This window comes from Papilio machaon, chromosome 19 (genome assembly GCF_912999745.1).
Source record: "Papilio machaon chromosome 19, ilPapMach1.1, whole genome shotgun sequence".
Lineage (NCBI taxonomy): Eukaryota > Metazoa > Arthropoda > Insecta > Lepidoptera > Papilionidae > Papilio > Papilio machaon.
Genome location: NC_060004.1, coordinates 5,486,071 through 5,510,671, shown reverse-complemented (window position 1 = coordinate 5,510,671; position 24,601 = coordinate 5,486,071). Strand labels below are relative to the sequence as shown.

The window sequence follows — 24,601 nt, the reverse complement described above, 5'->3', positions numbered from 1 at the left end:
ACGGTCGCCGCTCCAAAGTAATTACTTTGCCAAATACTCACTTATGTAATAAAAATCTAATGATAAAGAATTCATTTTTGTGGAAATTGTGGCGATATGCCAGAATCCCAGACGCGTTACGTAAATTTCATTACGACATGGCGCTTCTGTTAAAATATAATTATAACTTGAATACATCCTTACGTCCTTTAGACGTTAGATAAAATACGTTGACATCGTTATTTAACAGATATTTCGCTTTTTATCAACTTCAAGAACATATTTTATAAGTTAAATGATTTAATTTAGAGGCGTAATAATAAGGTGTTTATCTAATTTAATTTGTTACGAATACTAGAAAATTACTCTTATAATTTCTTTTTAGTCAATGCCTAGTATTCGGAATGAAAAAAGGATAAAACCTTACAATGCTAAAATACACAAACCATCGAGCTTCAAGTCAAAGCACAAATCTCTTAATACAAGTGCGCTTGCAGAATAGTTTGCTATAATGTTTTAGCGACGTAGCCTTTTTAAAATAAAATTTAAAAATGAACAGCAAAATAGTGTATGCCTTGTGGCTTAGTAACAGATATTTATATTTTGACGGTCTGAAAAATGTTTTACAATCAAAAGTATTTTTGGGGAGCTTTTTTATTGGCGTAATGTACAATATTTTAAACAATCTTGATTATGTTAACACGTTCAATGCCAATACCATTTTTAGGTACGTGTATGGAATTGAACGTGTTAAAATATAAGATAATAATTTAGCTTTATAGGTTAGCGTACAGTTTAAAATTCGATCCAACTATCAACGTTACAGAGTACAATGTTGTCAACCGCAAAAACCCGAATCCTCACCTTCATACAATTAAAACTTGGGACATAATTTGCGCTCCTCGCATTCCACTTCCGCCGGGAGATCGCCATTTTGAATTCTTCCAGGCGCGAATTCTATTACACACTGCAACGTACAGGTTGAAATTATTACATTGAAGGAATGTTTGGATGGAATTTTAACTAAATGATGAGTAAATTCAGATTTCATGGCGTACGGAAATTGGGCAATATATAGGTATAATAGTATAAAATTACATAATTATGAAAAAGGAATATAGCCTATTTTTCGGTGTATGAAACAAAAAAAGTAACATGGACACCTAAAAGGTATAGTTTTGGTCACTGTGTTAGAGAAACTGGGCTGGTATTTTGCTGTACAAACATTGTATGCGGTTTGAATTCGCACCGCTATAACTTCATTCGCGAACGAAATTGCCTTTTATTGTGCGAAAATGTAATACCCTGTTCGTTAATTAAATTCTATTGAGCGAAATGAGGAATTTTTGCGATATTCATTCCATTACTCTGGTAATTAATATGAATAAAGGAAGTTAATTGGAATGTTTAATTTTTTTTAATTATTTTATAAAGTACGAGTCACGTATTTCGTGCGCCTTTATAAATGAACAGAATGTAACTACAATTAAGTTTTCACAAATTACTTCCAATGCCAAAATAATCTCAAAAGTCAAAATATGTCTACTGTCTACATAATGTGCACGCTAAAAGTTTCATTAAATCTAATACAGTTTTTTTATATCCTGGTGACGAACTTCAAAATATTGGCTTTTATTAAAGTATACTTAAAACAATTTTTCCAATTTTAATAGTTGAAATGTAAATAAATTTGCATTTCGTGTGAGATTTAAATAACATGTCACCGCCACGCTGCCGGTGCGCTTTGTGGGATACTTCGTTGAAATTTGTTAGTGGCAATAGATTGTATAAAATATACAAAGTGAATATTTTAGTTAATTTTTGCAGCATTGTTAGGGCTCAATTTATTAACGTTTGCAAAGGTATCTAGGTTTTCAACCAAATCAAAATATATTAACTAATCATAAAACGAAAAAGGACTGTACGAATCTAATGATAAAATATGTCAAATTTTTAAGGCTTGAGGAGGTCAGAATAAGATATATCCGCGAAAATCGTTACGCCTGAGTCACTAATACTATATATAGGTTCTACATGATACCGTCCCCTATGATTTAATCTGGGTCTATTGGCCTGGCGTTTAACTAAGTCGGTCGGTCCTGCGGTCGATTTGAAAGCGGGTCGCCTGATTGTATACGTAACACGGAGTCATTTAAACAGCAGGGGGCATATTGTTAAAATAGTACATTGTTCACTTTTCACAAATGAACAATGTACTCCACCACTAAATTAAAAGTTAATCATTTAACTTAAACAATTTTCTTTTTTTACACAGCTTAATTAGATTATTAGACGTAAGAGATACTTGAAAATATTACAATTAAGTAAAAGTAATGTCCAATTTTAACCCAGTAAAGTAATTTCGTTCTTCTAATAAAGTCGAAAGTATAATTTAGTTTCTTTAATAAAGTCCATTGCCGACAGCTGTGCGTTTATTGCAAATACACAACCGCAGCAAGACAAGAGCTTGCAACATAAATCATTCAATTCCTGACAGCGTTAGTGTTGTACTGAAATTGCAACGGAGATGTTACGACGACTAATGGAATTCTCCAGGCTGGGCTTAGACATACTTAGACTAGAAGTACAGTCTCAGTTCTATCTAAGATTATGTTAGGATTGTGTTGATTTTGAATGAAGTAAAACAACTACTTTGTAATCTTGCAATGAAATGTAGTATCAACTTTATGAAACGACTAGCTTTGTGAGTAGCATAGGCTATATTTATTTTGCATATTAAGTGATAATGTGGCATATTAATGGCGAACGTATTTTTGCAATCGGTCCTGTAGTTTTTGAGTTTATTTTTAACATACAAAATACATGTCTTTTGTATTTATAATAATTAATATAGATAACTTTCTATTGGTCGGAATTGAATTTCACTACACTCCATCAAGTAAACAAATAATCTCTTTTGCCGAGTGCCACTCGTTGATAGCAAATTACGATAATAAATTCTGAGAACTTACTATCGTAATTCGATTTATGCGAACTGACTTTAATTGATGAATTATGAAGTTGAATAAGAAAGAATGTAAAAATTCTAGCACAAAGTCAGTACTAGTACTAGAATAAAAATTATTTACTTTACATTTTTTTCTATTTATCTTTCATGCAATAAAATCTGGAACTGGTGGCTACAAATTATTTAAATGAAACATACGACACAATAATGTGTCTTCTCAAATATTGCACATATATTGGTACAGAGCTTAAGGCTTCGTTAGGTCTTACATCTACGTTTGAAATAATGTTGTACCGCTTACATTACTCGTATGTAGCACACAGTAGCATCCTAAAAATTAACAGCATCTAAGCAAAAATACCATAGAAAAATTTTATAAATGACAAAAACTCGAGAGACACAAAAACACTATAAACAAGCGACTTAAACATTAAAGTACTTTTATTCTCATCTCACCTACTATTAGACAACTATCATCATTACATTAAAAGCCGCGTCATGAGAAAAACACTTTAAAAACACCGCCATCGTGAAGCTAATTCTGAGTCTGTAAAAATATCGTTTCTAATGCACAAAAAATCTCAAGTGAAGTTGGCAGCTGTTTCGAAATCTCCCGTAAGAGAAAGAGGGGGGAAGTAGTTTCGAGTAGTTAATGCCCGTGGGGAAGCTAGCTATCAGGACGTAACGAAGTATGACGGAATATGTTTTAAGATTGGTATCCTTAACTTGTATTTTGTGGTAATAAAGCTCGGAGTGCTCTTAAACCTATCATCAGTTGTGTTATTTTTATTTTTTGAACGCTAGTGATGTCTAACTTTACGATTGCAGTAAAAAAATTAACAAGAAGTATGTCGCCGGGAAAATAATAAAACACGAACAATACTTCGTTTATGGTCCTACCTAGTACCTACTTTATGGTCCCTAAATATAAGAAATTTTTATGAATAGGTACTTATTAATTTGAAAAAATCAATGATTGACTTGAATGATAAATTTAGAATATACTTAGTGAAAAACGACCAAAATAAAAATTACTGATAAATATTAGAGCATTTATGAGCTTAAATACGTTTTGAGAATTTTTAAGTGGGCGGATATTTTGCTTCGAGCATTCATTTGAACGTCTACAGATCCAAATTGGGAATACATTTATTTGATCTTTTTTTTGAGATGATACAGTACCGTTTAAATAAAATATATGTAAATAGCATATAGCGCTTCACTCATTCCAGTGGTTCATTTATTAAACAAAGTTTTCTATAAACATATTTTAATTATTGTTTAAAAAGGTGCAAAGTTTTCGCTTCACTTATTAATATCATAAATCTTACTTCTGGATGGATAGATAGAAGTTTCTTTGTTTGAAGATATTACCGGAACGGCTCAACGAATTTTGATGAAATTTGGCACATATGTTGAACATAGTTTTGAAGAATACATAAACTACTTATAACGTTGTTTTTTATTCGGAGTCACGGGCTCGTTTCACCTAATTATTAAACTATTATTGTTAAATAATATGCAATAATTTTAAGAGGGTTTAGTATACGTATAGCTGCACAGATACGTTGGAACCGAACTGCATTCAATTTAATATCGCATCGAACAGAATAGAATCAATTTCAGTTCCATTATAATAAAGCTGGATTATAGATAAGGTATGCAAAGAGAATTAATTTGAGCAATACATTTATGTATTCAAATACATGTTGGAGAAAATTCAATATTTAATAAAGTTATTTGAAATTAAATGTTCTAAAGCTGAAGACCGCTTGTCGGCACAGTGCAGTTTAATTATTATCGCTGAATGTGAGCCTTGGAGACTTGCATATATGTATATATAAAATTTAAATATGATTGTCAATGCTACACTAGGTTTTTGTATGTCTATGCATGTATAACATACCATATATTGGTCTCTGAATTTAATGGAAGCGATATAAGCAATTGAAATAGATTTTAGATCTTTTAGAGCCATGTCTTTTTGTCTGCAAAATTGAGATATGTTTCTGTATGGATGTTCCGGCAGTGTAAACCCATTGTTAGACATCTTACGTTACGTTGCATCTGCTATATGTCCATGCATAGCGCTAAACCGGTCCTTGCTTCCTCATCAATACAGTTACATTGTACTGTTAGTTACATTGAACTTAGTTTTTTTCTTTTCTTATTATAAAAACAAAAAACTACATTTACAACTATGGAAACGCTAATCATAATAATTAAGTGTGAAATAACATAATTGTATTATATTTGAAAATACCGGGAACCTCTTCAGTGACACTCGAGGTAGCCACGGAATGGGTTTATTGAGTCAAGTCTTATATAACCCCGTTTTCCAGAAGGCATGGTGATGAACATTTCCTCACAATACAAAAGAAGCAGGTTGTGAGCTTCCAAATTAGTAAACATTGAAAATTCGCGTATTTGTGCACTTTTTGTTTAATTTATGCTATTGATAACACTACGGTCTTTGACATGACTCGCAATTTTAACCTACTAAAGTTCAGTATACAATGATTACAAGCCGGCTTATCATTTTGTTGTAATTAGTTGAAATAATAATAGTAATTGATTTTTTACTGTTTAAAATTATTTTTATCACGTTACTAAACTTATATATATCATTTAACTTTATTATATTATAAATTTTTTGTACCGTTGTTTATTAATTATGTCGCGATCTTCGTTTTTAATCGAAACATTTACTGGAGACAACCAATTTTAAGTGCAATTATTTAAATGAAGATTGTTTTTTTAAACGTGTTTTTTTAATAGTGTATGTTCTAAAACTGTGTCAAGAAAATTATTTAAATACATAATAATTACAAATGTAACAACTTAGTAGGTAATATCCATGTATATTTAAAAAGCGCTATTTTATCGTAAATAATTTACTGCGTCCCTTTTATGAAACCGGATCCTGATAAGAAATGCTTAGTATTCTACATCAATCTTATCGGCAATCGTCGCAGGCTAACGTTTACGATTCGACAACCGATAATATGTTACGCCAATTACGTTACTACACAAGTTTACTATTTCGTATATTAAATATTCTTTATTTCTGTAATGAGTACACATTCCATTGCCATCCTTTTCTATTAAGGAAAGAATTATATACTCGATGGAGAAGGGATGAATAAAGGGGGGAAATATCCTTTTTCACTTTATTCTATCCAATTTTGTGTAGCAGTCACTATACCAGTGTAAAAACTATTTTATGAGAGTACTGTAGAAATAAAACCACACATTTTCCCCATATCCCATTGGATATAGGCATTTTCAAGTAAAAATATGTACTTTATACTGCATAAATTGTTATTTCATTTATTAATATTGTTAGAAATAACCCATGAAATAATATTATACTTATTATATAATCGTTAGAAACATCCTTAACCTTGGCAATATACTGAGTTAATACGTCAATATTTCATCTAAGAGGCTTTAAAACACCCACGCTTGCCACTTTATTGTGCTTTACCAGACAGTGACGCATTGCCGATGAATGTTATTTTAATTCAATGGGAAATGCCAAAAGCGGATTACATATGATTCAATACTTATTGAACGAATGGTAGAAGAAATGTATCATTTACACACATAAAGTAATATTATATAACTCACGCCTGTAATCCAGATGGGAGGGCAGAGACCGCGGATTTCCATTTGAAGCAGTCCTAACACACATCTCTCAACAAAATAAAAATAAGTAGCAAAAGGTCTCAGCGTATGCTTTGAGAATTTGTCTTGATGTAGTTTTCGAGTCGATGTTCCTGATAAGAATGAAATTTAAAAACTGCTTTCTTTATAAAAAAGTTAATTGACGAATTGTTTTTTTAACCGTTTTTTATTGAATTATAATTTAAAAACATTTGTGTCGTTCGTCAAATTCGGAAGCGGCTTCTCGCTTTTTTTATTTATGTATTAGTCGTTGAAAATAATATCAGACGTAATACATCGCGCTTTATGTTTATAAATAGAACTAAAAATTAATTATTAAAACTATATAGTGACATTGTTAAAATGTAAATTCATATTCTGCTTGGTTAGCCTCTTTACGACTAGTTTTAACAAAGAACAGTATATTAGTCTCTCGGGTAAAAAAAATTGAAATTATCCATCCGTTACATGCTTGTTCTTTGTACGCCTCTAATGCGGCGCAAGACCTCGGAGACTTACAAATAAACGAGTGGTTGGGGCATTAATCTTCATTTACCGGGAACACGAGAAAATGAAATAAATAAATCGTTTTGTTTTGTTATTAATCTATTGTAGTCGACAGCTAGAAAAGGCTAAGGCAAAAGGTTTACTAGAATGTTAATTGTTTGATGTTTCAGATTTTAAACATTAATTGCAGTGTAACTGCTTTTTTAATTAATTTAATTACTATAACGCTATATCATATAAGCCTATACTGTATCAGTGACTATCAGCCAGATTAGTTAATACAATGAGTTTCGGTATGGTCATACTGTCAGTATGCAAAAATAGATAGACTTAGATGTATTTTTATAAGATGGATGAAACATGTTATGTATTAAAAGCTGGTCTTACTAAAAAGTATACATATTTCATGAAAATTTTGTTTTGTACCCTTAGGAGCACCATCTCCAGAGGGCGATATCAGGCACGGGGCTCATAATTCCAACACCGGAGGTGTGCGAGGTCAGCGACCTCGAGTTCTACGAGAGATGTTATCCAGCCGACTACAAAATGCCCAAGCAGCACATACACATGCAGCGTAAGTACATTATTAACGGCCAAAATCAATATTCGATCGACATTTTTTGCTAATCCGCGGTTTTTTTTTATTAGGAATTCAATTCTAAATTGTATTTCAAATTCAATAGCAATAGAAAAACACGATCTATCTTTTAGAGAATGATTGAATAGTTTTTGTACTCTGTTTTATACAATATAATTAAAATGATATTAGCATCGAATATTAATTTCAGGGCTATGATCATTTTTACACTAACGATGTGAAACTGTGACAATTTATGGGTCAAGGGCCAACGATAGTTCGTTTTTAAGTTGTACGTCAATCATTAAGAAGAGTGTGTGTCGTTTTAAAGTGGCTAAAGTATCTTATTTTGTATCACGTCAATTAAATCACGTGACTTGTAACCTTTTAAGGGAGACGTCGAATGAGGCATGTTAAATTCTGAAAGGTATAAAGAACTGATTATTTATTTACGCTGAAAATCCACTCTCAAACGATTGTATTATGGTATTCAAGGTACCTACTACATAAGGTTACGTTAAATTTTAAGGAGATTTTGAGGATATAAATGTGTTTTTATACAAGTATTCGACACTGGAATATGCATAAGAGCCAAAGTAACAAATTGATGATTTTTACTTTTTAGTGTTAAAAGCTACCTCTTAGTTTAGTTTAAAACATGCACTAAACAAAATACACATTTACAGGTATAAATGTTACGCGGCTTATTTTCCTATATGGTTGAAACTTTTAGAGCCCCTACTAAAAAGTTGTCGATTTGCACATTGGCCCTTATTCGTATGAGTTATCGAAAAAATGCCTGTCATTACTCACATCTTTTGTTCCACTGTCATTGCCCCGTAGAAAAGATTTGGCAAAAAGAAAAAATATTTTAATAATGATCACGAAAAATGAAAACAGATATTTAATTAATTCTAGGTACTCCAAAATACTCCCAATGTGCTAATGTTAGTTTTATGATAAAATTTAATGTTTCTATATTTTGGGGAAATACGACGTTAATTAAAATTATAATGGCAAAACGATCAATTCTCGGTAGTACATAATTTCAATTGTAGCTTAAAAATAAATATGAAAGGTCTAGTGAAATAATAATTTTATGAAATGTTTTACTTTGATTACGTAATAATCTAATAAATTTAAATGTGTATTGTTATTTTACATTACTTTATATCCCTTCATGTACATGTATTGCTTCAATTAAAATAAAAAGTAACAGGTTACATTATTCTGCATATCTTTACATAAACATTTCGTTTGTGGCTGTGTTATATCGCCTGATAATGCCAATTTTATGTAATATTCTTAGTATCGTGCATAATGGATACAAATTCACATGCAATTTATCCCTCTTCATAACTCAAAATTGCTCGTCTTGTTTTCATATGTTAATTTAGCCTTCAAGTAACTAATAGGCTTGCTGTCTTTCTAATTATTTATATGTTTTAAAAAGTTTAGTTCAAGAAACAAAGATTTAATTGAAACCGGCGAGTTTCCTCTGTCCTTTTGCACAATTTTTTCTGTCCTTCTTATTTTTTTTAAAAGAACCAGTGGAAATAATATGGTTTTAGGCAGGTGTTACAAAAAGTTAAAATTCACGATATAAATCTACATTGAATTTAAAGCTTTATTAAGCTCGAGCTTATTATTTCTGAATAATCTTGCTCCGGTAATGTAATTAATCCCCGATTGTGCGTCGTTGTAACGTAATTACTCGTTTCGCGACATTATTCGATGTGTTCATACGAGCACACTCGGGCAATATTGTGACGTCGGTTTATTTATCATGTTAGTTATTATAAGTGGCTAACAGTTTCATGTGTTCAAATTTATATCGAAACTAAAATTGCTTTAACTAAACTCTTAGCGTTTTAACTACTGTTTAAATTTTACTAATGTGTACTCTACCTTATACATTTAAATTAATGTATGAAAGAATATATATAACTTGTATACTTTACAAAATAAATTTTCCTTTCGAGTCTTTATTTAAAGTATGCAAAGACATTTAACGTTCGTATCAATAGACGGGACGTTACGGATCAAATCGTAAGCTTAAAAAAACTGTGTTACTGGTACAGTTTCCATTGTCTAGTTTGACCATTGTGACTTATAGCGATATTGACCATTATTTACGACTACCTGTACCCCGCTATTCCGTCCGTGCGTAATTAAAAAAAACCTTAATTAGTAGCCTATGTGTTTTTCCACATATCATCTCTACCAATACATCTATGCAAAATATCAGCTAGATCCGTTTAGCCATTCCGGAGATACTTTCTAACAAACATTCTCATTTATAATATTAGTAAGATTATTATTAAAATATTTGAGGGAATATGTTTGTATTGTCCGTTTAACAACTACCATTATATTGCAATCTCTTTGTATCGTAAGATGTCAAAGTTCGAGTGTCTGACGGAAAATTCCGTTGGCCCTTGTCTGAAGACACTAATAAATATCTAAAACAAGCATCTAAACCTTCGTACAATAAAAGAAACTATTGAGATTGCCGTGGGAGAATAAATGTCTGTTGCAAGAATATTTTGTATTCATAGCTTTGCTAGAAACGTGAAGTGAACGTCGAATTGATATTTATATCCTCTTCAATACAGAAGCCAGTCGATATATATTGTTATATTTGTAACAAAGTAATTGAAAAGAATTTTGAGATGAAATAGGTTTTACGTATAGAATAATGACAAAGGCTTTTAATACTTATTAAGAATCACTATTTATATAGAGGCTACTCTCTTTTAAAATATCTTGGGGGCCCAAGGTCATCTGCGTGCTGCGCAGTGCTCCAACATCCCACTACGCCCACTACGACTCGCGCGAAGTTAGGAGCCGCCAAGAAATTTGAAAACTATTCTACTTATTGCTGATTTTTGCTTATAATTTTAATTTTTTCTTTTTTAATTCATCAGCATATATCATCGATAAAGGTATTTGAATCCATTAATAATATAAAAGTTTTATCTATAGGTACAGGTTACGTTGCTGTTGTATTTTAATTTAATAATAATATAGGCCTTAATTCTGAAATTATTTGAAATATACGTGAAAAAAAAAATTATAAAATGTCCCTAATCTCAGTGAGCCTCTTGGCATAGGCCTCCTCCAAACACTTGTTTTCTGTCTTGGACGACTCTTCTCCAATATGGGCCGGCTGCCATCTTCATGTCGTCCTCCCATCTCAGAGGCTGCCGTATTTTAATTTATCGAATTATTAAATTGTAATTGTTTTGTTAACTAACGTTTTCTATTTATACTGTAATGTTAGTTATGTTGTGTATATTCTGTTAATGTTTACGTATCATGCCAATTCTAAAGCCGATGTTCAATGTTACGCAATATTTTATTTCCTTATCTTGTTCGCCTCGGTTTTAATACAATAACAACGACATATATATAGTGGAAATAATGACAGTGTGTCTACGTGTCCTTGAATGACGCTTGCACGTATTGAAGTACAAATATTTATTTTTCGATTAGAGTATGGGGCGATACCTACCCGTCTAGTACTTCAACCTCCAAATATTCTTCTGTTTTTTTTTTTTAGTTTTTTTAAGGTTATTTTGTTTGTAATTATAATTTCAATTGTTGCATGTGTGTCTTTTTAAAATAAGCCTGTTTTGGCAATATATCATAATAATAAATCCATACTTCTTGGTTTATCATTTAATTGATTCCGTTTAATCACAATGTTTAATGTGTTTCAGCAATTCTATGTATATATTGAAAAAAATCATGTAATTTCATATGTCGCGGATCTGATTATTGTCTAACCGCAAATCCAAGTTTGTTCGAGGTAATCTCCGAAACGGCTGGACCGATTTTGAATTTACTGGAAGGTAGCTTTTGTATGCGGGAGTAACTTGGACACTTTTTTTAAAAAACCTCTCTAAAAATGCAATCAAATTAAAACCTTTGAAATTCGTGGTATATTTTAAATTTGCATTTATAATTCATACACTGAACTATATATACTGGTATACGTTTAGCATAACTGGAATGTTTGTTAAAATACAGCGAACCGTGTTGCAATATAAATTCGCATCCAGCCGACCCATATCGATTATTTGTTTGTTCAGACGTAATTCCCTCCATAAATATGATTAGTTTATTGTGCTTTGTAGCCGCGCCATTGTAAATACCTCTTTCCCAGTGAAATATTATCAACAATATTGTCAACAATACAGAACTAATTTTCTCATTTTTATATTGTCTTTTTGTTCTAGAAAGATGCTCCAACTGTGCTTAAATATTAAGCCCTATTAAAAATGGTTTAACACTTCACTTTACTAGATACATTCCAATTGCATTGGTGTAAGAATTTTTGAAAATAGTTCGATAGTTGTTCATCATGAAAAAAAAAAAGTAGTTCCAAATACTTATAGTATAGTAAATTATCAGGAAATTATTTTGTTATTCATAATATGGATGATCAAAGCGATGTCTACATGCCCGTAACCCAGAAGGGTAGGCAGAGACGAAGGACTTCTATTTGGCGATGTCTTGACACAACTCTCTCCTTTCTACATTCATTCATCTCCGCATACATGCAGGTCTGTTTCAGGTGCTCTTAATATCGCATTTCTTTAGTTTTACATCAATCTGGACGGTTAAGTTTGCCTAGGACGGCCCAGACCGACACTACCGCTCACTTTACAAATAGTTGATACTACTATTAGCTTGGCTAAGTCCTTATGTTGTGCTGATGGTGAAAACTTCTGCTTTGCATTGTGAAATATAGGCCGACATTTCATGCATGAGCTAGATTCATTTGTTGAATCCACTGACCGATATATTGTTTAGAGAAAACTTTTCTATTGCCAAGCTAATAGCGAGAGTGTTTTGTTTGAGAACTGTATGAAATAACATATAGCTTACATAAATAAAAGCTTACATTACGTAGCGTATTGTGCTGGTTGTTATTTTCATGTTTTCGAAGTACTAAAAGATTTTGAGGAATAAATCATTTTATGGTGACCTTATATGATATATATTTTAGTCAAATGTATCAAAATTCACAATAATTAAAGAACATTTATGAAGTTTTTGCGCTACAAACGTTGGATAAAAATATAGCTTATTTTTTATGTAGATATAGCTTTTATACGTAGCTTATAATTTAAAGTTAGGTAAGCAGACCGGGATTAATAGGGATGAGATTCGAGGTGAAGGACGACCCCTATATTTTCGGCGCGTTCAATCCGATAAGTTGTTTCAAATAAATTGCAAATTTATCCTAAGGGTAGGATTTAAACCTGATAAATGTTTAAGCTTGATTGCCTGACTTAAATTTGGTCATATTTCAACCTTATATTTTTTATTACAGTAAGATTAGGGAGGTAAAAATAGACATCTAACACAGCAATTTACTAATGCATAGCACATATGCAGTCTGTTAATTAAATACATAGTTCTGAAACACACACGGTTACTAAATGTGTTCTTGTAAGTGGTTGGTAATATAACTGTCAATATTAAGTGTTGTTTTTATTTTATCGAAACGGTTTGTCTTTGCAACGCACATGTTATATATATTTTTTTTTAAATGTATCACGACTTACATCGAGTTTATAGAAATGTACCGTTCTCAGTTACATCGACCTTGTGGGTCAGAACATACCAGTTAATCACACTGACATTGCCCACTGATGCAAGCCAGTGTGTGAATTAGAAAGGCATTTGCGACTGATACCCTTATATCGTTGTGTAACAAAGTAAATGGAAATAAATGGGTTCTACACTTTTTATTGAATGATATTCGGGTAAAAGCATCTAAGACAAAGCTTTACGACTTTACAGCGATAGAATGTATATGTAATAAACAAATATGATAAATAAATGCGTGAATATCTTACCATAAAACATGCATCGTGGAAATTTGCACATTCGCAAAATTATTTTACTATTTTAGACTCTTTGTTATTTATAATTAACTAGCTTTTACCCGCGACTCCGTCCGCGCGGAATAAAAAAATAGAAAACGCGGTAAAAACTATCCATGTCCGTTTCCTGGTTCTAAGCTACCTGCCCACCAATTTTCAGTCAAATCGATTCAACCGTTCTTGAGTTATAAATAGTGTAACTAACACGACTTTCTTTTATATATATAGATTTGACAATATTTATTTGTCGTTTCATCACTGTTTACTTCGTAATCCCCTTACATTTTCGCCTACACGCCCTCTGAATAGTATTCGAAGCGTACCAGATAAATACAACATCCACAGCTATTTGTATATTGCGAAATACCAAACATTAATGTTTACATGTATCACAAGATACATGCACACTTTTGAAAGTCCATTACAGGACGAACTCCCGCACTCAGACTTCAGTCGTTACTAAGGGAGTCTCTTAGTATAGAGTAGGAACGGGACATCTACACTGACTATAACCTTTTAATTATTCAATGTGGCAGTATATAATACTACCGTTTGGAGTTATTCGTATCGATCTTATACTTCTCTACAACCTTTAGTCGTCGACAATTTTAGGCCTTGTGGTTAAATTTACCTTATGCTTGCAATATAAACTTTATTATTTATGTATACTAAGTTAAAATTGAGATGGTAGGGTAAGTTATAATTGTTGTTACAAAGTCCCGTCCGAAATGGCTGTACCCCAGATATTTTGCTAAAGAAATTTGAAATTAGCTGTTGTTTTATTAACAAAGTTTTTGTATTACGCCACCGTCTTTAAGTTGGAGTGCATTTATACAGTTACAAAAGAGTGGAACATAACATTGTTCACATAAAAGAAGTTTTCATTGTGTAATATTGAAACGTAATAACGAAACAAAAGTTCAAAAAGTCGAAGCACCGTTAAAAGATAACTGTAACGGTCGAATGGGGGCGTCATTAGTCGTAATTAAACCTGAGTGCGATACACAAACAGAAAACATAACCGTGTTTTTCATTACTTTAAAAAAACAGCTAATTAAAATATTATTAAATACCATTAAAATGTCGTATGTGCCATCTACGTAGCATGTTAACAAATTCTTGCTATACCGAGCCCAGGGAGGTAGGCAGAGATTGAAATTTCCTTTTGGAAGTTCGTTAACATTTTTTTCTTTTAATCTATTTATAAACTAGCTGTCGCCCGCGACACTGTCCGAGATACATTAATCATAAAACATTCGCATTTATAATATTAGTAAGATATACAAATCTTTTCGATATTTATTGATGAATTATATGTCTAAGAGTCAAATAAATATGTATGATTACGTATGTTTTTGTAATGTTCCTTAAATAGGTTATGCATAAAAACATTTCTTTAAACTTCCATTTATTCTTCTTCTTTTCAGTCATGTAACGCCCACTACTAATCATATAGGCCTACCCCAAAGATCGCCACAATGAACTACTACCATTTGCAGCTCATTTATTTTAATTTGTGTTTGTTGAGACTTTTATAGTTATTTGTATGTTCAAATCTTAAACAACACAAGAGCAGGTGCTTTAAGACCTGCCAAAACCAGTTTTGGTTTAAAAAAATATTGCGACAGTGGAAAATTACTTTTAATAATGCCCTTAAGTGCTAATTAAAAAGAGAAATATATTTTAAACAACTCAAGTTCAACTTAACATAAAAGTCCTTTAAATACCCAAGTAGGATATCATAGTGCTCTAAAATGGACATATTTTTAAAACAAAATATATTGTGGGGGAAGAGATGCCGCGATTTTGGGATTTACTCGAGCGTTGCAGTTAAAAATAAGGGGGAATCTTGCACCTAAACATTATGATACATCTACTTACCCTGTTTCAATTTGACGCTCTTGATCATTTTTCTACTTAGTATCCTGATCACCTGCCTTAAACGTGCGACAAAAGTGGCCTATTCAATTTAATTAACGCTAATTATATCCCCTCTTGAAAACAATGAGAAATTACAAAGGGAAAGCTTAATAGGATATCTTTATGATAATGGAAAGAATAATCACATGGCTTCTTTGTAGGGAATGTTTTCCGTTAATCTTCCTCTAATTAAAAAAATGCGAGCAGCTTTTCTTTTCAACGTTAAATGAATATAAAGAAGCTGCACATTAAATTCAAATGAATATGTTTATAAGTTGCGTCTTTATTAACAACTAGCTTTTACCCGCGACTCCGTCCGCGCGGAATAAAAAATAGAAAACGGGGTAAAAATTATCCTATGTCCGATTCCTGGTTCTAAGCTACCTGCCCACCAATTTTCAGTTAAATCAATTCAGCCGTTCTTGAGTTATAAATAGAGTAACTAACACGACTTTCTTTTATATATATAGATTTTACAAAAACATCTACAATTTTAATGTAATCTACACATATAATAAAATTGAAGTGTCTATCTGTAATCCAAAAAAATTCGTACACGTGATGTATTTGCGTTTTTGATGACGAAAAGTCTAATTTGTCCGTCTCTGTCTGTCCTCAAGTCACCTTTTGTTCCGGGTAATCTCAGAAACGCCTGGCCGATTATCATGGGAAGGTAGCCGATGCATGCAGCCATATTTTTGGCTACTTTTTTCTGTCCTAACGAAGTCACGTGCGATCGCTAGTATTTCGTATTTTTCAATTAATGCTCACCTCATGCGACTTCTTTGTTTTGTTAATGTTTTAAATTACAATCTGGGAAAAAAATTATGACATACAATATGAAACACCTGAAGTTTATTTAGTTCGTTGGCGCGGAATCGCTGTTTTTAAATTCAATTAACCTGAGCCCCGTCGAAAAGCAAATTTAAAAGTAAATGTTATGAAACGACGCACTTGAGGGTAATGACGCGGCTTCGATACACAACTTGAAGCTTTTTAAATGTACTTATAAGGGTTTCGTTTAATTGAAATGAAAATTTCGGCTCTTGCAAAGTTTTCGTTGCTTTTATGTGGATACCCTTTTTGCTTGTTGATCTGTTTTAATACCTGTTTCGCTTTTAATTTGTTTCTCTTTTTTTAAGTAGTATTGAAGTGTAACTAATACAGTCAAAATCTGTTATAACGACATCGAAGGGACTACTCATATTGAGTCGTAAAAACCGATAGTTGTAACAACCGGTGACAGGTATTAATAGGAAAGATATGTAATAACATTCAGCCAGGACCTTTGATTTTGGTCAATTTAACCGGTATGTTGTTCTAAACGATGTCGCTATAAACGGTTTTGACTGTATTATAAAAGTAAATGGATTTATGGATGGCTGGATAGATGCCTGGTTTTTAGAAGATATCTACAGAACGGCTGCATGGATTTCGATGAAATTTGTTATAGATGGAGAACACAGCCTCCCTAAGGTCCTGCGGAATATAGGTGTAAGTTGTGTACGGTTCAGGTTGAATACGTTTTATTTACATATTTAACTCCTTAACCTTGCAACGGTTCTACACATCTTATTGAAATTTATCTGAGATATAGTACATGGTCCCGAGCAACTATTTTTACTATATTTTTAAACTCCGCGGAAATGAAATCGCAGGCAAACGATAGTAAGCTATAATATGTTTTTTTTTATATCACGGTCATTACAAATATTGCGAGATTCTTTTATTTTATGGCTTAACATACACGTTTTGTCTTATTTGCATTATTTATTAATTCTTATAACTCGACTTAAGCTGGCTACATACCTCAATTTTAAATGAATAGTCTAACTGTTCAGTAAGAACAGTGAATGAAGGCAACGTTCTAAATATCAGTTGAACTGTACAGTTCTCAGTTTTCAGTCGGAGTTTACGGTTAAAACTGAAGTTGTGTAACCGGCTTTATATGTACAATTTAAGTGGTCTGTATTAACTTTTTTATGACAGGTGGTGGACCATTTGGTGTTTTTACTTTACTTTGTAAAGACACCTGTCACTCAAAACAGTACAGCATAAGTTAAAAATGAATGTTATTATCGATACATACTACGTAACAATATTTCTATAATATATAGGGTTTCTACTGTCGAAACATATTTATAAAAACATACAATCGCCTCTTTCCCTTTGAAAAACAGAGATGGCAATATGTATTTTTACAGATGTTTCGGCAGTGGAAATTACCGTAACATATGGTGTTTATACACGTGTTGTTCAGATATAGACAAGGGGACGGATGTGCGACACACTTATAGTGAAATTAGCGAATTGTGACAACGTCAGCCCTCGACAGCGGATGTTTACGTTTTTAGTTCCCAGAATGGTCAACAGCATATTTAATTCAAATCAAATTAGATTCCTGGGATTACTACTTTTATAACCAATGTTAAATTTTAAAATATGTTGTTTAAGTCTCCAGAGTAATGCACCGTATCTAACAATTGTTACTTCAAATACGTAATAACTAAGAAAGCTGCCTTAAATCTAATCACGACATTGTTTGCCTGTTTTATGTTGCGGTAAAACTCGTGTCACTGCAAATATTACAATTAAAGCCAATGAACACGTGTATTTTGCACACAGAGACGTCGGTATGTCATTTGAGTATTCATATGTTTATAGTAGGCGGAAACTTCATAATTCTAGGTCGTATTTAATTGCTTATAGAGTGTAGATTGTATTGAGTTAACGATACTCTCGTATATCCGTGGATTTAAACATTCTAAACACTAATACGAAACATGTCAGTCTCTTTGAAAAGAAAGACAGATAATATTTTTTTCACACGTATTATGACTGAGAGAAACTCACGTCTATAGAAATTATATAGTTGTTTAAACTTATATCATATAAATAAGTGAATTAAAACACGCTTCGTACGTAGAAGGACAATCGCAAGCTCTGTAATCTGACTTTTTAACAGTTCCGAGGCGGGGTAGGGTTACTTTTTCAGCGGAAAACATTCATTACTAAGAACCCCAGCGCAGCCACGTTTCCGCTGTGTTTGTGTAAGAATATGTAGCGATATAAATAAAGCTAAAAGCTTAAAATTACATTTTGCGTTAATGTTAATAATATCTTATTGTCTTTAAACCCTTATTTACGAATAAAACGGGCAGGTTATTTAAACAGGGGTGTGTAACATTTATTGTTCACTTGTTTCTTTATTTTAAATTCGCTATCAGAAATGGTTTTGTGAATTTTAACTTATTTCAGACGATTCACGTTCCTTAGGACTCATAAACGTCTCAAACTTTTAAGCGAAACATCAAAATATAAACTACTAGTTGTCGCCTACGATTCCGTCTGCGCGGAATTAAAAAAAGCCTATTTGTCATGTCAAATTTCATGAAAATCCATTGAACCGTTCTGGTGATACCTTCTAACAAACATCCATCCGTCCGTGTAAACATTCGCATTTATAATATTAGTATGATTTCAATAAATAAGAATTCAAAAAATAGATGTCAAAACTTTTATGATAGCTCGATACGGATGCAAAAGCTTATGTTTCAATTCCATGTTGATCGGTTACATCGATGTTCAGTTTGAAAATGTAGTGATGTTTTTAAAACAAAACATGATTTTCGCTGTGTATTTTTAGGAAAGTCTGCTCTGTTACAAATACGGTAAATATTATCGTGTTAAAACGTATAAAAATACCAAAACATCCCCGAGTCTGTCATAAACAAATCTGCTTATCAAATACGCACGCTCAAACAACTTCTAAGTATGAAATACATACACTCGTTTCTGTTCACGCACTTTTTGTACCTATAGTAAAGTGAAATATCCTATTTTGAACTTTAAATATGGAGTGTAAGGATAGTTTTTGCGTGCACATTTCGCGCGCCCTCTTGTTCACAAATTGATATAACACCGAAACCTTTTCCTTTGCCCTTAGCTTTTTCTAACTCTTGTTTTTAATAAGTTCTATTTATTGAGAAATAATATTCATATGGTATTTACAAAATATATTTCATTTTTATTTAATAGCAACCTATGTATTTAATAGGAACCTCCACTGCAGAAACATCAATACGAATAATTTTGTTATTTAATTTTTTTCAGAGGAAATAGATAAAATAATGTATGTTTTTATAAATAATTCGGCTATGGAAACCCACCCTTTGGTATACAGACTCAGGTCAATTTGTCATAATAATAATTTAGTAAATATTAAATGATAAAGAAAATTAATAAGATAAAAATTCTTGTACGGTTCCGACTGCGTATAATGTATAGTAAAACTTTAGGGGAAAACGAAATCATATCTACGTGTAGTTACGCTACGAAGTTCCATTTGGAAATGGAAAGTTATAATCGTATAGGGGTGGTGCGCGGCAAGTCGAGGGATTTTCCTCTGATGTAATTGTGAAATTTGTTGCAACACGTACATATCTGAGCCAGACATGCGTGCTCATATTTACATACTTATTACTCGTTGGGGTTGTGTTGTATCAATTTATTAATGTGCACATAATATAGTGACCTTAAGCTTACTACAGTTCACTTAGAAATGTTAATTGTTTACTAACCTTTTGTGTGGATCATACTAAATTTACACTAAGGACGGTGTCAGAAATATTTGCAATTATTAAAGTTACCATATAAAGAATGACTCTTAAATAACACACATTACGAAGCTTATTACTTATCAAGATCATGCGTAAATAAATATGTATGTTGTGTTCATTTCACAAATTGTTTGGTAGTAAGTAAATATTACGGTAATACGGTCGTAGTGTCGACGGTTAAATACGTAGTCTAAATTGTTAATAGTAAGCTTACTATATAACTACTGCTTTAATTGGTTTTTTAGATTAAAAATATGTCCTTTTTTGTTATTAATTGCAATCAAGTCGGGCTAACTTTATTATAAAGTTAAGTTTTTTTCCCTATAGCTTGTGCCCGCGCCTGCGTGCGTGCGAAATTTAAAAGATAAACTTAATTAGGAGTGTGTGTTTGATGTATCCGGCTCGAAGGACCAAAATGTGTATGATAAACACATTTAAAATAAAATTTACTTTTTGTAGAAGCGTATATTGAGAAACATGAATAGAAAAAAAAACTAAAAATGCAATTACATTAAGAATGTGTTCTTTATTCTATATTTTGAATTCTTTTTTCTTAATGCCATTTCACCAAAAATATGTAAAATCGCCTTGAACATGGAGCCTATGTGTATTCTTCCAGATTTTACGACTATACCTATGCTAAATTTCAGCGAGAACCTTTTAGCGGTTTTAACGTAATATCAAACATCCGTCCATAATATATTCTTTTGCATGTATAATATTAGTACCATTAGTACGATTTTCCATTAAAATTTTCATAGTTTCAATGCGCAATCAACTCTAGTTTTAGTCGAATGCGTCCAACAAAAATACAGCTTCTGGAATCGCTGCCAGATCTAGCGGAGGCCAAACTACCCTCACTTTGGCAAAATTGCAATGCGAAGTTTATTTTCAATCCTAAACTCGAAATGAATTTTTAACTTTGTGTATTTCATTTGCAAAATATTTAACCTGTCTTGAATTGAATTTCCGGCAAATTCGTGTAATCGATTTTTTTACATTTAGAATTCTTCTTACTTCAAAGGAATTTGATATTCTCTCTTTGAAATTCTTGCAAGTTATATTAAATGGATATTATATTCACATATTATAATGAAACGAGAACATCGATTGCTTTGCCCTGACAACTTTACAAAAAAGATGAAGTTTATATTAAAAGTATTAAATCTCGTACACTCCAATCTTAATAATATTATAAATGCAAATGTTTGGATGTTTTTTAGGTATCTCTGGAATGGCTCAACGGATCTTGATGAAATTTGTCATAGATGTAGAGCACAGTTTGTAAGAACACATAGACTACTAATAAAGTTTTTTTTTTAATTCCTGGCGGACGGAGTCGCGGGCGACAGCTAATATCCATTATTTTTAGAAAAAACTAAATATGTAAGTCGTTTTTTTAATTATTTCTGTTTGTTGAATTTTGTGAAAATTTGTAAATTCACTAGAAAAGTAACAATTTCTCTGGGCAGACACAATATATAATGAAACATTCCGGGCATACTCAGGAGAGGAAGCCGCGAACATGAAATGTTCTAAAGTTTGTGCCACATATGTGTATATACAGTTGTCGGTTTCGCTAAAATGGCTTTATACAAAAACCCGTATGCTCCCGACTGTGTTAACTATTTTTGAACCATAGTTATCTTGACTATAAATGTATCAATATAAAACGCAAAGCCGTGGGCTTCTGACACCATAATCTCCGTTTAAAACATATTGTTTTATCTGTCAAAGATAACAGGGATGACGATATGTTTCATTTTGGTCTCAGAAACCCACTGTAATTGTTTTTTTCTTATGCTAATTTAACAAATATTGAACACTGTTGTTAATTACTGTGTGAACGATTTATTGAGTTTAAAAGTGTTGTTTTCAATCATCGCTCGGCGCGTACTCCATTGTCTGTAATGATTTATCGCCTGACGGATATCGGATACGATGAACGATTGTCACGTCCCAATTTATATGTGTACGTACACATGGATAAAACAATATCATGTCTCTGTTGTACCAAATTTAATAAACATAAAATATACAGTACCAAAATGTCAATCTGTGAAAATTAATATTGCATCAATTGAGAAATTACGGAGTAATGTTATTTTTTCTTAATTACGTTTTTTTGGGTCTTATCCCGCAAATTCTCAATCAAAACTAGTTAAAAGCTTTTTAAACATCCGTTCAACAAATAAACTTGGGCTGCATATAGCGCTTTAATTCTAAACCGTCGTAATAGGGCTTTGATGCGAATCTATAAAGCTCTGTTTTCATTTTCTCTTTTCATATTTTTATTGTTTATTATTGTAAAAAGGAAATAGAATAAAAGTATTCAAAAGAAGTTATGTTCTCTCTCTGGATTTTGTCGCACCAACTACATGAAAATTTCACACTACATAACTAATTCGATTAAATAAAAAAATGTTTTCCGATTACTTGCTTTCTTTTAGCTCAGCAATCTGATACCTAACGTCTAATTATCAAATAAGTAAACATTTCAATAATAAAAGCCCAGATGAGTTTTCAATATTTAATAAGTATTGCCATTATATTTTAGATTATGTCGTCTTCTAATATAAATTCATATTACGTAGACTTCTGCCGCGACGCTTACTAATCGATGACTCAACTTTTAGGTATTTACTCGAGGAAAAGCCTTATCGAGTCATTCTTAAATTTGAGATTGGCTGTAGCTGTTTATGGCGAAAAACAAACGAAAACTTAACCTAAAGTTAAGTACCAAAAATAAAATTAAATAATTATGTTAAAAACATATTTAGATGTCTAAGTTATTGCTATAAGCTTAAAGAGCTTAAAGAATAAAACGCGCGTTGTGTGTGTGTATGAACAATTCTATTAAATTAGATAACTGTGGAACAGGATTAATGATTGTTTCCTACATCAGCGACTTTTCGGACTTCTGAAAAAATCGCTTTGTAAGCAATTTGTACGTTTCATAGCACTAACAACAAAAGCATTTTAACGCAACGTGGTGCACTCTGGATAGTGTTTTAGACTATAGTTGTACATCTATTCTGTTTTAATGTTAATACCCGGAATGTATAAAACACTGTTTTTCACTAGCTTGTCAAATTTATACTGTAAAACTCTAAGACCCTTCGTACACAAGGCAACGTAAATAGTCGAAACTAATATTATATTTTGCGTCGTGAGAATCGCGTTGCGCGCACTCTGAACACACATGGTTGAATCGTCGACTCGAGTCGTTTATTCAGTCAGTACAGGCATAGCGACTGTATGTGGATTGTATAGATTTACTCTGCCATCTTGAAAATTGCATGGACTTTTCTCACGACTATCTAGACAAATATGTTGCGTGCGAAATGTTGGCAACGCGCACGTAATTTTGACGGAACTCAAAGACTAAAAGGTAGAACTTACATTTTCAGGTATTCCTTTATTAAATTATACTTATTCTACATGCCTGAACATGATCGTCATTTACACTAGTATGCAAATTTTAAGTGCAGTTACGTGTGTATCGCTGCAGGCGAAACTGTATGAATAACATTGTCAAGTAACGGTATAAGTAAGCATTTCACTCTATCACCTCCCCACTTATTATTCAGCTCTCCACTCTACGTATAACTGATAAGCACCGTACTATGTAAAGCTCGAGAAAAGTAGATTTAAATCCCAATGAATGAGGATAGCAAATAGCGTAGTTTTGAGTTTTTGGAAACAAATTTCTAATGGGAATTGCGGGTTAAATATTTACATTACAAAACAATTAAATAAGAAGTAGTGAAGATAAAGTATTACAATTAATTATTTTATGTTATAAAAAAGGTAAAAAGATATTAGAATTATTGAAAGGTTGAAAATAATGCCGTACTTACAAAGCACTCATCATGGCTTATACGTTCTATGGTATCGTTTTTTAAGAGAACAAAAGCGGCTTATCCTAATTGAACGCCGTCAATAATTACCGGGTCAAATAAATTTAGTTTATATGCATTTTTATTGACTCTACGTGGAAGTAAATCTTTTCGACTGACATTTATTCAACAACTGCGGTATTATAAAAGAACCCATTCAACCGTTATTAATTCCCGTAACCTAAAAGTTTTTGTGGGAAATTTAAGAGGAGAACAAAAAGTTTATTCGAGCGAGCGCAAAAGAAGGGAATCAAAGTAGGTCGGAAACCTAAGAATCTTTATTGGCATCGCTTTCAAGGGAATGAATTATATCAATTCGTTTTTATTAAATTCTTCAAGTTCAAATCATTGATTTTAAATGAAGTAATATAACGTTCACCAGTACTTTTATCGTTAATGAGTAGCTAATTAAGCCGGCGTATTTATACATATATGTAAAGTATAGTTTAAACTGAATATTCAGACAGTTCAATTACAAAGTACCTGTGTACGATACACTGAGAACTGTACAGTTAACTGAATGTTCAATTAAAACAACGTGTGTGCTACACCAGCTGATAATAATTGAT

The 24,601-nt window shown here is 32.1% G+C and overlaps 1 protein-coding gene across 1 annotated transcript in view; it reads left to right on the top strand.

The window, feature by feature from the left end:
- Nucleotides 1-24,601, top strand: part of LOC106715297 — a 57,966-nt gene that overhangs the window by 18,616 nt on the left and 14,749 nt on the right. Inside the window, exon 2 of the mRNA XM_014508568.2 lies at nucleotides 7,553-7,694. Within this exon, the coding sequence (XP_014364054.2) occupies nucleotides 7,553-7,694 (142 nt within the window). The remainder of the gene's footprint in view (nucleotides 1-7,552; nucleotides 7,695-24,601) is intronic.